This window comes from Danio rerio, chromosome 14 (genome assembly GCF_052040795.2).
Source record: "Danio rerio strain M-AB ecotype USA chromosome 14, GRCz13ab, whole genome shotgun sequence".
NCBI classification, from domain to species: domain Eukaryota; kingdom Metazoa; phylum Chordata; class Actinopteri; order Cypriniformes; family Danionidae; genus Danio; species Danio rerio.
In genome coordinates this window covers 26,221,165-26,235,139 of record NC_141034.1, presented here as the reverse complement: position 1 = coordinate 26,235,139, position 13,975 = coordinate 26,221,165, and the positions used below count along the sequence as shown (strand labels likewise).

Here is a 13,975-nt window from a genome sequence, read left to right as displayed (position 1 = left end):
TGACCCCGTCTGTACTGAGAAACGCGCTTTAAGAATACGATTTGAAGTGGTAGCTGCTCGCTTGCCGTAGTGCGGTGGTGAAGTCTTGGCGGGGACTTTTGTAAATATCAACAGCTCGGCTTGCGAAAACATGGAGGAGCCCGAGAAGAGCAGTGAATCCGATTCATCCAAAAGTAATGCGGATAAGGCTGGTGAGGTTTATGCACAAGCGTCGACCCGTCGGAATGATTCGGTGAAATCTTCTCAGCCTAAACCGAGGCTCAAACTCTTCAGTAAAGTGATGGAGAAGAGTCTGCAGTGGCTGCTGGACAACGCCAGGTAAACTCGCTCTGATTTAGCTACTTTTGGCATGTAAACGGGTTGTTTTATACTGTATGTTATTAAGTAGCTTCACGGTTTAAACTTTGCTTCTTTATGTGTCAGTTTCGACAGATTTTCCCACTATTTTCAGCCACTGTCAAAGCAAAACCCTCAGCTGACTGAAGTCATGCATAAACAGTTCATCAGTCAACTGCAGACTTTAGTACAGGTAATAATGCACAGTATACTGTTGGTCTGTTTCATAAGTTTACAGTGTTTCACTCCATTATGCACATAAAGCCATAGCTATATCTTATATATAGTTATATTAGGTCAAAGGTGTGGGGGAAAAGTAGACTAATACATTACAATCTAAAGTCACTCACAAACTTTACTATCTTTCTGCTTAACCACTGATTTATCAAGGGTTGCTACAGCGGAATGCACCACCAATTACTCTGGCATTTGTTTTATGTGGCATTTGCATTTCCATCCACACATGGAATTTGGTACATTGTTTTATTTTAAGGAAAGTAATGTGAAAGTATGTGTTATTTATTTGTTTTTTAGAGTAAGATAGGCTTTAAATTGTATTAAACAACTTTTTTTTAACCAACATGTATATAAAAGGTGGTTTTAAAAAGGCTAGCATAATAATTTAGCTGTAATTTAATTTATTTAATTGATTACTGATACATTATTATTAATGTATTATAATTTTTATTAATATTTTAATGACTGGTATAACAGTCTTCTAAAACATCTTTAAAAAATTAATCTGTCTTATTTTTATACATGATTTACAAAGAAGACACAATGTTATTTAACGTAACACTTTATATATTAAAATAAAAATAAAAAAATATCTAGAAAAGTCACTTGATGGCAAATTAAAAAGTTATTTGTCGGTCACAGGGCAGCCACAAAATTAATAACTCACAAACCACTTTACCACTGGCCGTCAAGGTAGGTTTTGACTTTTTTTTGACTTTTTAATGTACAATTGTTTAAAAATTTTATTTATTTTTTTCAAATTGTTTTACATTTTTATTTGACAAGCAAGTAATCTATTAAAATATATGCTTTTAATCGAATAAAATATAATACATTTTTATGTGTGGTCATTTATTTTCTTTTAATGTTTTTAAACTGGTCAAAATATCAGGACAGTGTTCCATTTTACATAAATGCACAAACCTGGTTAAAGGTTTTAGAACAGTAAAGTTTTCAGTGGGTTATACAGAAATCCAAGCCTCTATTTATTCCATCCAAACTACAGCAAAAAAAGTTTGAAATAATTTACTATTTAATTGTTTTTATTAAATCATTAAAATGTAATAAATTGACCACTTGTTAGGTCCTTTGTAAGTTTCACAAGTTATTTGTAACAGTAAAGTAGATGTAATACTTGCAATTAATATCCTTTTTTGGGAATATAAAAAATACATTTTTGCCAACTGAATTTGAAGTGGACAAAATGTCTGGTTCATAAATTTATACATTTTATGGAATCCTTGAGCTTAAGATATTTTGTTGATTATTTTTTTTCCTAATTTACTTAAAACAATAAAATAAATGATCTGTGTGTGAAAGAGGATGCATTACACTGCATACATGATCCTCATTAAACTGAAAGCAAGTCTTGAAGGTCCTTTAAAATGACTTGATTATTTCCATTAATTCTGTAGTTTAGTCTAAATATAGTTCAAGCACACTCTTAATTCACATTAACCTCAGATATTTCACTACAAACATAGTATGTGTGTAATTTGACTGATTAATCTAGGTATCATCCAGCAGTTTATAAAGTCAGAGTATATTTTAAAGATAGCAGTAGGGCTGCACAATTGTTTGTTTCAGCATCAATATTGCAATGTGTTCACAATAGTCACATCGCGAAAACAAGTAATGTTGAGTCTGGATTATAATTTACCATTTTGAATGTGTATTTTGAGGCTGTGACTATATGAGGGTTTTAAAAGCATTCAGGCATAAGAAAATTTACCATTTGTAATTTTGTCAAATTAATAATGATTTATTCTAATAAATTGTTTATAAAACAAAGACTATGAGGAATTATTTGACATTTTATTATTCAATTAGTATATACCTGAATACAGATAGACTCCTCTAAAAAACAAAAAGGCACTGTTTATTTAATTGGCATCTTTTGCTTTATGGAATTTCTCTACGCTCCTAAATTTCTTATTTTTTATGCAGATGCACACTCCTACAGTCACCCCAATCAATCTAAAATTATAATTTCTTTCCAAATAGTTTTTTTTAACAAATATAGTGAAATTTTATTCCTATCGCATTATATATTGTGATTGGTCTGATCATGCATCTGATGTTTTGGCTGATGATTTGTGTCTTTAGAAAGAGATTGCCACTGTGATTGAGGAGGGAGACCTGCAGGTGAAGTTTGAAGAGTTGGATAAACTGGAGGAGCTTGCTAAAGAAACAGCACAAGCTGCATGGTGAGTTCACAGACTAATGCTTTATCATAGAAGAAAACAATTATAATATGCAAAATTACTGTTGTTACAAGAGCATTAATGTTAAAATGGTTTCAAATAATTTATATGCATTTGTGTACACTATACAGATAATGATAGCATTAATCCTGGAATTTTTTTTTATTTGGGAGATAAAAGCAATTGTAAAATAACATTTGTGAATTGTCAGACTGCATGTTAAATCAGAATTTGTACAAAATAAAGTCACGATTCTAAGAAAATGAAAATATGTTTTCTCCCGTTTTAATTTTTCTGAATTCAGTGATTTGATTTAATAAAAAAAAATGTTTTATGATTTATAATTATCAAAAAGCACCTCCAATGTATTGAAATTATTCATCTTATTTAATTTAACAACAATGTAGACTTTAACAAAAGTTACAGTTTAAGAACCCTATAAAATACATTCAACTTTTCCCTCAGATAGTTTTTTTTTCCTGATAAAATTAGAATATGAAAATTGTTGGGCGGGTTTTAATGTAAAATTAAAGTTTTTATTGCTGTTATTATTACTTTAAGAAGGTTTCTACAGCAGTAATAAAGTTCATTCATGATTTCAGCTAAAACAAATGTTTATTCAGCGTAATATTTTACATATATTAATATGGCGTAATAGTTTTCACAAATAAAGCTATGTAATGCTCATGATCTGACTCTTATCTGTTCATGTTTATTGCTTGAGCATGTGTGCAGAAAAGGAAACTTCAACATTTGTTTGTAAAATCATGCAGGTCTAATATTTAAATAGATCATTAAAGCATAATAGCCATAGACGATATACGTTACACAGCACTGTGTTTGGTTCATTCATTCATTAATCACCCAAATTCATTGATATTCCTCATTACACTGCTGGTTCAATCTTTTTAAAAGGGATTCTGTAATTCTCCCCATGTTTTCTGAATCACATATATCATATTATTCTTTAGTAAAAGCCTGCAGTCAATAGTAGAGCAGGTAGTCGTTTTATCATCCAATAATATTTTAATCCTTTAAGTTGCATACATAAATACATGTATGAAATGTATTTTTGATTTATTAATAGTCTCATTTATTTATTGTGCATTGATGCTTAGACTGAAGCTCATGCTTTATTTTGCAGGCGTCCTAGTGGTGTTCCAGAGCAGGACATCTGCAGTGACTTAGTGTCAAGTTATAAAAAGCAGGAGGAGTACATGCGGATACAGCTGAAGAAGCTCCTGAAGGAGAACGCTGCTCTCGCTCAAAAAGTACAAGCTGGCAGGGAGAACATCACACACACCGAACAGCGCATCGCATCAGGAGTCCAAGAGTGGAAGGTAAAAGGAAAAAATATATATTTTATTTAATATTGTAACACATTTTCATTGTCACGTTATTACAAATTCAGCTCTGCCTCTCTTTTTTTCTCCACATGCAGGCATCACTTGAAGATCTGGAAGAATTTGTTGTGACTCTTTCGCCATCTGAACATTTTGAGTCTCTCTAACACCCACAGTCTACAGTTTAATGGAGCTTGAATACGAGCTTATTGTGCATCTGCATGGTTTATTTTGTATTATAATACTTAATTAGAATGTGTGTTCATTATTCATTAAACAGCCTTTGCACTTTTCTAACAGTTTTTTTCTAATTTTTCAACTGTAAAGGATAAAGAAATAAAAAAAAACACAAATAGCATTTTCTACATTAGTACCTTAGTATTTAAAAAAGTATTATTTGGAATTGTTGTGTAAAAAATAATGTACACACTGGAATTAGATCATTGGGAAGGAAGTTTTTTTTTAAATACTGAAATAATATTGATATGCGATTTGCTTTTAAAGTTCTTTTTAGAATTGTTTTCATGATTTTTTTTTATATTACAGTAGTTTTAATATAGTATTTTATTTCTATTAGAGCAAATATTTAATCAGCCTTATTCGAAACTGTTATTTGTACACAAAGCTTCTATACTAGCTTTTATGTAATTAACAGAAAGAAGTATAGAAAGAAGTATCTCCCAAAATCATTATCAAGTTTTGGATTTTAAGGCTAGAAAATCGACGCAAGGAGTAAGTTACCAGATTGGCCTTTTAATAATACAGATAATATCCAACAAATTGGGGGACACTAGAGGGCACTGGTTGACTTTAAAAATAAGCTGAGTGCGTTTATGATCTAATCATTACGGTAACGCTACTGTTGATAATGTGATGAACCGGACAGCTGCTCGCTGGTATACACAACTCCGGTAACCGGGAGTTGTGTGCGGCTTTTTATTAGTATTTTTATAATAATATGTAAATGGTTTAGATTCAAATATCATGACGGAAATATTTTCTACTTTATTCGGACAAAATGACGCACAGCCGCCCTCTGGACCAGCAGCTTTAGGGTTTGCTCCCGGAAAACCTCCCCCTTCTATGCCGCCAAACCAGGCGCCAATAGCGGCCCAGATGCCAGGACAACTCGGGGATGATGGGCCTCTTCTGCGAAAACCCGGAGCTATGAACGAACCTTTTTATTTACTACGAGAACTCCCAGGTAAACACTTCTATATGAATGCAGTAATGTTTGTGTGTGGTTTTTATGAATAGCAACATTGTAAACATATTAAGGTTGAGCTTTTGTGTTCTGATTCAGTTGGAAACGACCTGACGGGAAACACGAACCTGATCACGCATTATAATCTGGAGCACGCCTATAATAAGTTCTGCGGGAAGAAAGTCAAGGAGAAACTGAGCAACTTTTTACCAGAGTTACCAGGTAAAGCAGTTCTATGTGTTGGAGAAAGAGAGGAGTATACTGGGAGATATGACCAAAACACCACGATAAATGTCAGTCATATCGATATTATCACGATAAATGTCAAATCTCCATTTCTTAAAAACAAGGTTTTTGCTTCTGAATTAAATCTGTGGACACAAGACAGTTAATAATACTGTAATAATATCATAAATGCATCAACTAGATGTACATTTGCCAAATCTGAGGTACAATATAATGATAAATATTACACATGTATTGAAACAGGTTTTTATTCCATGACCCATGGAGGACCTCAAAACCATATTGAATTGCAACCTAGAGATTTCAATGAGAATTAATATTAAAAAAACTAGTCGAAGTACATTACACATAAATAGAAATGTTGTGGTCACAACAGTTACAGTAATTCCATTTCATATTTCTGTTATACATTTAATGCATTTATACGTTTATAAGCGCAATACATAAGGCTTACAATGCTTAAACAATACCATTGTCCAGTTACTGGCACTAGAGTACATCCATGGAAAAAAAAACTGGACTGTTCATGACACAGTGAGTACGTTTACATGGACACCAATAATACTATACAATTATTACAATTCTCTGATTAAGAGTCACTGTCTACCATGTAAACAGCAATTTTTCGATCCATTTAATCCGTTTAAGGTCATAATTGAACTAAGCTGATTTTAGTGCAGTACAGACATGAAAACACCTTAATCAAACTGCAGTTCAAGTCAACAAATTAAAAATGAAACACCTGAAATTACATGAAACTCCAGAGGAAACATGAATAGCGTGGTGACACAATGATATTAATCGAATTATGTGCTATAACATGGGGATCATGACAGGAACGTTAAAAGGAACTAAGGTAAACACCTTAATCATATTATTGTCTCATTCATATAAAGGCAAATCATTTGATTACTGATGTCCATGTAAATATAGTCAGTGTTTCAGTTGTTTCTCAGTGCCATTGAGAACATCAGCAATGTTTTATCTGGTTCTAATCTAAATCATTCAGACATTTGTGTTTTCTTTCTTATTTTTTTCTCTTTTTTTTTTTTGTCTTCCAAATTTAAACATGTCTTTTTGGAGCTGCTTGCTTGATCAATCCGAGACCTTGATGCATGTAAACAAAATTAAACTTGTGCTGCAGATCCATGTGGTGCAAATGAGCCGCACAGTTAGTTCTGTTTTGAAACCAGCATTAAGGCTCGGTTTCACAAACAGGGTTTAGCATAAGCCAGGACTAAACCTCTCATAAGTTGAAGTTATCCTGCAGCATTTATGAAAATTTCTTAGGAAAATATGCTGGTGTACATCTGGAGACAAAACAATAGCACTGACATATTTTAAGATCTCTCACTGCAGGTTATTTTCTGCTTAGACGGCTCAAACATGCAATATAATCTAGAACTAGCCTCAAGCCATGTCTGTGAAACTGGAGGTATATTGAATTTATTGAATGCTTGTTGTTACATTACATTGAAATAATTATCATATTGCGTTATCGCCCAGCCCTTCTATCCAGTGTATTAATTGAAAGTCAATTTCACAAATGGTGATAAGCAGATCTTTGGCATAAATAATTAGTATACCATGATATACTATTATCACAGTATTTTGACAGCGAGATGTTCTCATATTTGCAGGTATGATAGACTGTCCAGGGGTCCAGGATGGCAGTTCTCTGCGCTCTCTCATAGAGAAACCTCCCGTCTGTGGAAACTCATTCAGTCCGCTGACAGGAGCTCTACTCACTGGATTTAGACTACACACTGGCCCGGTGAATCAATGCATTAACACGGGCCCTGTTCACACCTGACATAAGGAATGCATTATTATCAAAGTCTATAGAATACACAAGATGTGTCACTCATATAGTTTTGAATAGGAAAATGTGTTGACGGTCAATATGGCGAATGAAGCCTCGCCTTCTAGTACAGGAGCCAATCAGCAATCACTATAGATAGAGGAGTTTCTGGGGGAGGGGCTCACACCAGATTTTTTCTGGTTCAAACGTTTAGAAATGAATCTAAAGAGACAGTTGTTGTTCAATTTTATTGTTGTTTCCTAATAGAGCCTTTTCACAAGACTGTTATGACACATTTAACGGTCATCATAGTCTTAAATCCTTAAAGGTAAAACAAAAAAAATTTAAAGTATGAACATTTATATGCATTTATGTATGTATTAAATCATCTTTGCGTCTAATTACAAAAAAATGAATTGCTGCTTATGTGAGGTGTTTATAATGCAGTGTCTTTGGGGCTGAGAGTAAATTTGGCATTCACTCCTCTGGCTGCCGTCATCAGTCTCACGCTATTTTTTTCCTTTTTCTAAAAGTCTTGATAACACCATCGAGGAGTTTTTTTAGTTGTTATTATCTCTCTCATTACAAATGAACAATGATAGCAAATGTTTAAATGTGGCTTGAAGCATTTTGAGCCAGAGAAAGAGGCCAGTGGCACTTGTAAATCTCAGTTTATATGTGTTTTCCATCAGATTTTTATTTTCACTCTCCGTCTTTTAATCCTGAAGTCTTCTGAAATGGCAATAATTATTTTTTAACATTAATAGATATACATAATTCATATCAAATTCACATTGTTTAGATTACTAGAATGGACACTTTATTTTTCTCCCAGTTAAACAGCCACTTAATGAGTGAGTTTTAGCTACTTGTAGCGTTCAGAAAAAACGAAATACCCATGAAGATACTCGACACAGAGGAACATAACCTACTGCCAGCAAGTGTACGGAAGTGTTATTGCAGAGCAACACAAACAGCATGTATACAGTAGTATAAATGCACGACTACCCGCAAGGCAGGCACCGTGGATCACTGCGATCACGCAGAAGTATAAATCAGCCATTTTAAAAGGGATTTTTGCACAATTGGTCCCCTTTTAAACAAGATGTAGACAGCATATTTTCTAAAGCAATCTAAATGTGTTCTTTGAGCTTCATCTTTATAGTGTTGGTTTGTGTTGCAGCTTCCTGAGCAGTACAGACTGATGCACATACAGCCACCAAAGAAGAAGAGCAAACACAAACACAGACATCATCACCCTCAGGATCCTCTACCGCTAGGTCACTTCAAAAGCTCATGGATTTTCACATTTTATTTCCTCTGTGCACCACATGCATGTTAACTTCCTTTCCCTGTGCAGAAACCCGCACTGACCCCACCAAGAAGAAGAAAAAGAAAGATAATGAACCTGAACGCAGGAAGAAAAAGAAAGACAAGAAGAAAAAAAAGGTGAGCCACTTTGTTGATGCGGCGCAGAATCTTACAAATTTACAATAATTAAAAAGTGTATTGTTGAACAAGGTTGAATGCTACAGGATGTTCCTGTATAAATAATAATGCGTTATTAAAATTTTAAAAATGTATACACATAGGAAGCAGCTTTGCTTTGGTGTAACATCTGAGCAGCCTTGAACAATGCTCTTTATAATTATTTATCATTTTTGCTTCACACAAATATTATTTCAACAGTAAACTGTGTTTATTTTACATTTAAAAGGATGTGTAAGCTTAATGAATGCGCCCTCTTTTACATGAATATTTTACACTAATATAGTTGTGCATATATACTTTAGATTAGTCAGTACTAAAGCTAAGACTGGAACTGATCTAACAAAAAGACTTAACATCACGGTCTAAAAATGAGACCAGCCAAATTAATTAAAGGTGCAGTAGGTGATTGTCTACAGAAACATTTTTTGATGTGCAGGTTGAAAGTCTCTTCACATTCCTATAGTAATGATTAAATTAAATGATCTAAATGTATTTACATGTATTTTTGTATTCTGGGTAAGTCATAAGACTAAAAAATGTTAATTCCCATAATTCTGATAAGTAGCCCAAACTGTCTGTCAACAAATGTAGACTTGTACATCTGCGCTGCTATTCGTGCAAATCTGCCGTTTGTGTGTGCACGTGCGTTCACGTGCACATGAGAGAGAGCGCGACCAGTAAAAACAAATGCTGAAACAAAACTTTATAATCCTGAATCAATATTGAAGTTAGTTTTTATGCTGGAGGAAGAACGAGACCATGGCTGAAGTATTTCTTTTAGACAGGTCATGTTCTGTTTTAAAACTATTAAGTCACACAAAGCTGATGTAGATTCTGTTGTTTCACGGATGTGTTATATGCACGAAAGTGTAATTCCTGCACCCGCCAGCCAACCACTAAGCATACAGTAGTGGCTTTAGGACAAAACGTGGGAGAGAGTGAGACCAACGATCCTTGTATGGATGAAATATTGCACATTATGACAAGTTTTGCTTGCTACACGACTGAAAACATGCTGGATATAATACAGTATTTTGTACTTTACAGTAATAAAGTATTGTAAAGTTTTTCAACTGGCGAATGACAAGAGTTAGTGGGCTGTCTACTGTCATCTTTGCAGTGCGTGTTTGTGATTTCAGGAGGCGTGGCTTTGAAAAATAGGGGTGGGACTGTTTTCTAAGATATTATGCTAACCGGTTAGCATTTTGGCAGATCACCTACTGCACCTTTAATGAGAAACTTTTTGTACAAATTTTCTGTCTCTCTATTCCTGAATGCGTTAGGCGATTTAATTTAATTTGAATAAATATAACAGTTTGATACAACACCAAAATATATTGACGATTCACAGAGAAATTGATTAAAAAAAATAGGAATTTTCCAAAAGGGTTGCAACTCATTTATGCTTTAAACCGTATGCATGTGTGTGTGATTTAATTTTTTTTCTTAAATTTATTTGAATAAAATCATTGTTTTTATCTTTTACTAAAACTAAATAAATTTTCAAACTTACTTTAGACATCTTGCTTCTCAATAAATGTGTCTTGATTTAAGTAACTGATAAGTTATTCACAATAGGAAACAAGACAGTATTTTGCAGTATAACATTTTATAAATAATATTAAAATATAACACATTAGGGCTGCACAACATATTGTTTCAGCATCAATATCACAATGTGATCATTCGCTATAGTCACATCGCACATTTGCATGTGTTTTTGATGCCGCTGATTGTATAAATGATTTTAAAAACATTCAGCTATATGAAATTGTACCATTTGTGACTTTAACAACAATTAATTTTTAATTATTTTTTATTTTTATCATTCAAGTTTTACTTGAATACTGTTAGACTCACACTTTATTTGTATTAAAACACTTTATTTGTATCTTTTTCTTGATTGTATTTATAGATTGTTGTGCATGAAAATACTCGCAACACATGCAAATACAGAAATGCACTGCAAATAGCACAGACCACAATGAAAATGTGCCAGAGGACCCCAAAAATGTTAAAAATAGTAATTATAAGAATCTAATTTTATAAATTATTTCCAAATAGAGACAGTCATCTGGTGAAATTTTATTCATATTGTAAAATATATTGCAGAGATATATTTTTTCCAATATTGCGCATCCCTATAACACAATATTAAATGCTCAATGTTAGTGGCATTCAAAATCAAATCGATGGTCTGCACAGTGTAGAATATGTCCCTAGAATCTACTTGATACCTTAATTATGTTGTAGAATAATTACTTGTTTATTGCTGGGACCTGTCACATTTAAAGTACACCCCATTTAGTCTTGTTAATGCATTTAAAAGGTCTTGGTCTGTTCCCTCTTTTCTTTTAGAATCGACACAGTCCTGATCATCCTGGTGTTACTGGATCTCAACCCAACAGCAACAGCCTGAGATAGAACAGTTGTGTGTGTGCGAGTGTGCTTGTTTGTATGTATGTTTGCACACATGAAGTGATGTTGAACTGTGTTAGAGAATCTGATATGGACCAGTGCGGTTGATTGATGTTTACAAGGGCCAATTGTTGATGATTTTTGACTTCTTTTTCTGGTTATGATGAAAAGCTCAAGGAATAAACTTTGTTATTCTTTATACAGTCTTTAAACACACTCTTTCTTTTTTGTTCACAATAACAGATCATAAAGTGTGCCAAGAAAATATCCCCCACACCATTACACCATCACTAGCCTGAAGTTGTTGATGCCACATTCTGACCATACCATTCGAATGTCACAGCAGAAATCGAGGTTCATCAGACCAGGCATAGTTTTTTCCAGTCTTCTATTTTCCATTTTGGTGAGCCTGTGCCAATTGTAGCCTCAGTTTCCTTTTCTTAGCTGACAGGAGTGGCACCCGGTGTGGTCTTCTGATGCTGTAGCCCATTCGACTCAAGGTTGGATGTGTTGTGCGTTCAGAGATGCTCTTCTGCATACCTCGGTTGTAATGAGTGGTTATTTGAGTTACTGTTGCCTTTCTTCCATCAGTTAGAAGAACCAGTCTGGCCATTCTCCTATGACCTCTGGCATCAACAAGACCACAAAACTGCCACTCACTAAATATTTTCTCTGTAAACCCTAGAGATGGTTGTGCATGAAAATCCCAGTAAATCTGCAGTTTCTGAAATACTCAGACCAGCCAGTCGTGATCCGTTTCCTTGCTGAAATAGTTTTTATTAGCATTTTACTAATTATTTTTATTGACGGTGCTTTAGTACTTAAATATTTAAACATTTTCACTGAAAAGAAAAAAAAATCTAAATTTCATTAAAGTTGAAATTGTTTTCGTGTGAAAGGTCATGTGATTAACAGGAAGCTCGCAGTCGCAGCATCTCTCGAATGCGTATGCTCTCGCTGTTCTCCAAAGAGCAAATAATCACTATTCACCGACCGGGACAACAAGAACGTGAACCTGTGCAAAGACACAGCCTTTGCTTCATTGTCGGCCTCATTATATTGTATTTACTTGGGATGTTGCACCGTGAAAATGAAACAAATCTAACAAATATTCTTCAGGCGTGGAAAACTGGGGGGGAAAATGACGGCGAGAAGAGAGCACATTTTAGCAGCGCTTTTATGTGCTAATGATTAAGTGCTTATGTTGAAGACATAATCTAGTCGCACATTTATTGGAAATAGTCAATTACAAACTAATAAACGTCATCTACTTATGATACATTTTATTTTTCCTGGTTTTAATAGACACGTTTTTTTATTTTTATTTTTTACTTAGTCTAAAACACAATTAACTGAATTGCAATACTGAAGTGTCTTTCACTGACATATTTTGCACACTGGCAATACTTTTCCTGAGACATGTTTATAAAAGTTATGCCCTAATTGAATTAATCATAGTTTAATATAAGCTCTGTACCCTGCATCTCAAATGTAAGGAACAGGGAAGGAGACTGAAGGGAATAAAACAGTTTGTGTTTGGGTATTAACATTAACCTAGTATTTGTTGCTTTCCTTTTTCAAGTTTTTTATATTAATATATTTTTCATATTCACTTTATTTTACTTGATATTATTTTTTAATAATGCATTTTTTTCATTAATGCTAATTGTTTTGTTTTTTACTAAATAATGCATTTTCACTTTTGGTAATTATTGTTCAGTGTTGTTTTAATGCAGAGTTTTTGCTTTTGGAGTTTCATTAAAAAAAACTAGAATCGTTTATAGAATCTTTATTCTGTTTGCTTAATAACTGGTCCCTTTATTAAAGGTTGTTTAATTCTTCATTTTTCTAAGCTGATAGATGACAAAAAACAGTGCTGTTTTAAAATGTCTACATCATTCAGTTATTAGATAGAAGAAATCAGGCTTTACTTTTCTATTTCATTGATTGTATTTAAACAATAAAGTCATTGTGGGCCGGTTTGCAATGGCTATACTACACTATTTAGAGCAAGGTAGAGCCCCAAAATGTACAGGGCCGATTAACAAAGCCATACAATAAACCCTAACCCTAACGAAATTAAATATTCATCATGCAGATGATCTGATTGGGATTTAGTTAAAAATCCAGTCGGAAGAGGGCGCAGTCTTGAACAAAGAAAATAAGTCAAAAGTGCGCTGAATAACGTCTTTAGTTCACGTGTGTAGAAATGAGCTTTTAAAGCAGGTTAATCTGACAGTTCCTAGCGGGAAAGTGTGTCAATGTAAAGTGCGCTAAAATGACCACCAGTCTTCATAATTGAGGCCAACGAGGAGCATTTCTGACGAGTGTCTCTTTCATAAACCATTCACTTTGAGTCATTATAGTAATAGAGGCTAACAGAATGACTCACAGGAAACCGTGACACAGAATACAAGAAACAAACTTTACTACGGAATCGACATTCTTCAACCAAAACATTCAGCACGAGCCTCGACTGGAAGGACAACATTCCCTGCTGAGGGGGTGTCGAGGGTGAGTTTGTCATCAGGATTTCGGTTTTGTGAATGAGTGTCTGAACGTGCCAGGCCACGTTTTTTTTATTTATTTATTTTTTTAAAGATGTCAAATAGACGTCTAAATAACTAAACGTCTTGGCTAAAACAAGGCTAATTTGGCCTATCAGTGAAAACCTAATAGACGTATAAGAATAGAC

At 33.8% G+C, this 13,975-nt stretch overlaps 3 protein-coding genes across 4 annotated transcripts in view; all 3 read left to right on the top strand.

Annotated features, from left to right (window-relative positions):
• Positions 1-22: 22 nt before the first annotated feature.
• On the top strand, positions 23-4,419 carry pmf1 (polyamine modulated factor 1). Its single transcript, NM_001386276.1, has 5 exons — positions 23-318; positions 424-529; positions 2,680-2,780; positions 3,922-4,117; positions 4,219-4,419. The coding sequence occupies exons 1-5, from the start codon at positions 131-133 to the stop codon at positions 4,285-4,287; spliced, it is 660 nt and encodes a 219-aa protein (NP_001373205.1). The 5' UTR covers positions 23-130; the 3' UTR covers positions 4,288-4,419.
• Positions 4,420-5,012: 593 nt separating this feature from the next.
• med19a (mediator complex subunit 19a) lies at positions 5,013-11,479 on the top strand. Its single transcript, NM_001076591.1, is given in 6 exon segments — positions 5,013-5,324; positions 5,424-5,546; positions 7,211-7,344; positions 8,555-8,651; positions 8,732-8,820; positions 11,221-11,479. Coding segments are annotated over 6 exon segments (729 nt in total). The 5' UTR covers positions 5,013-5,104; the 3' UTR covers positions 11,287-11,479.
• Positions 11,480-13,422: 1,943 nt separating this feature from the next.
• The window catches only part of ssrp1a (structure specific recognition protein 1a), a 108,453-nt gene continuing 107,900 nt past the window's right edge, over positions 13,423-13,975 (top strand). For both annotated transcript variants that reach the window (NM_001444246.1, NM_001444245.1), the window contains exon 1: positions 13,423-13,794. The gene's annotated coding sequence lies outside the window, so the exon portion shown is untranslated. The remainder of the gene's footprint in view (positions 13,795-13,975) is intronic.

Excerpts from the sequence above, each read along its gene's own strand:
- pmf1 (NM_001386276.1), top strand. The coding sequence starts at position 131 with ATGGAGGAGCCCGAGAAGAGCAGTGAATCCGATTCATCCAAAAGTAAT. Across the intron at positions 530-2,679 it reads AACTGCAGACTTTAGTACAG|AAAGAGATTGCCACTGTGAT; the intron begins GTAATAATGCAC and ends TTGTGTCTTTAG. Across the intron at positions 4,118-4,218 it reads CAGGAGTCCAAGAGTGGAAG|GCATCACTTGAAGATCTGGA; the intron begins GTAAAAGGAAAA and ends CTCCACATGCAG.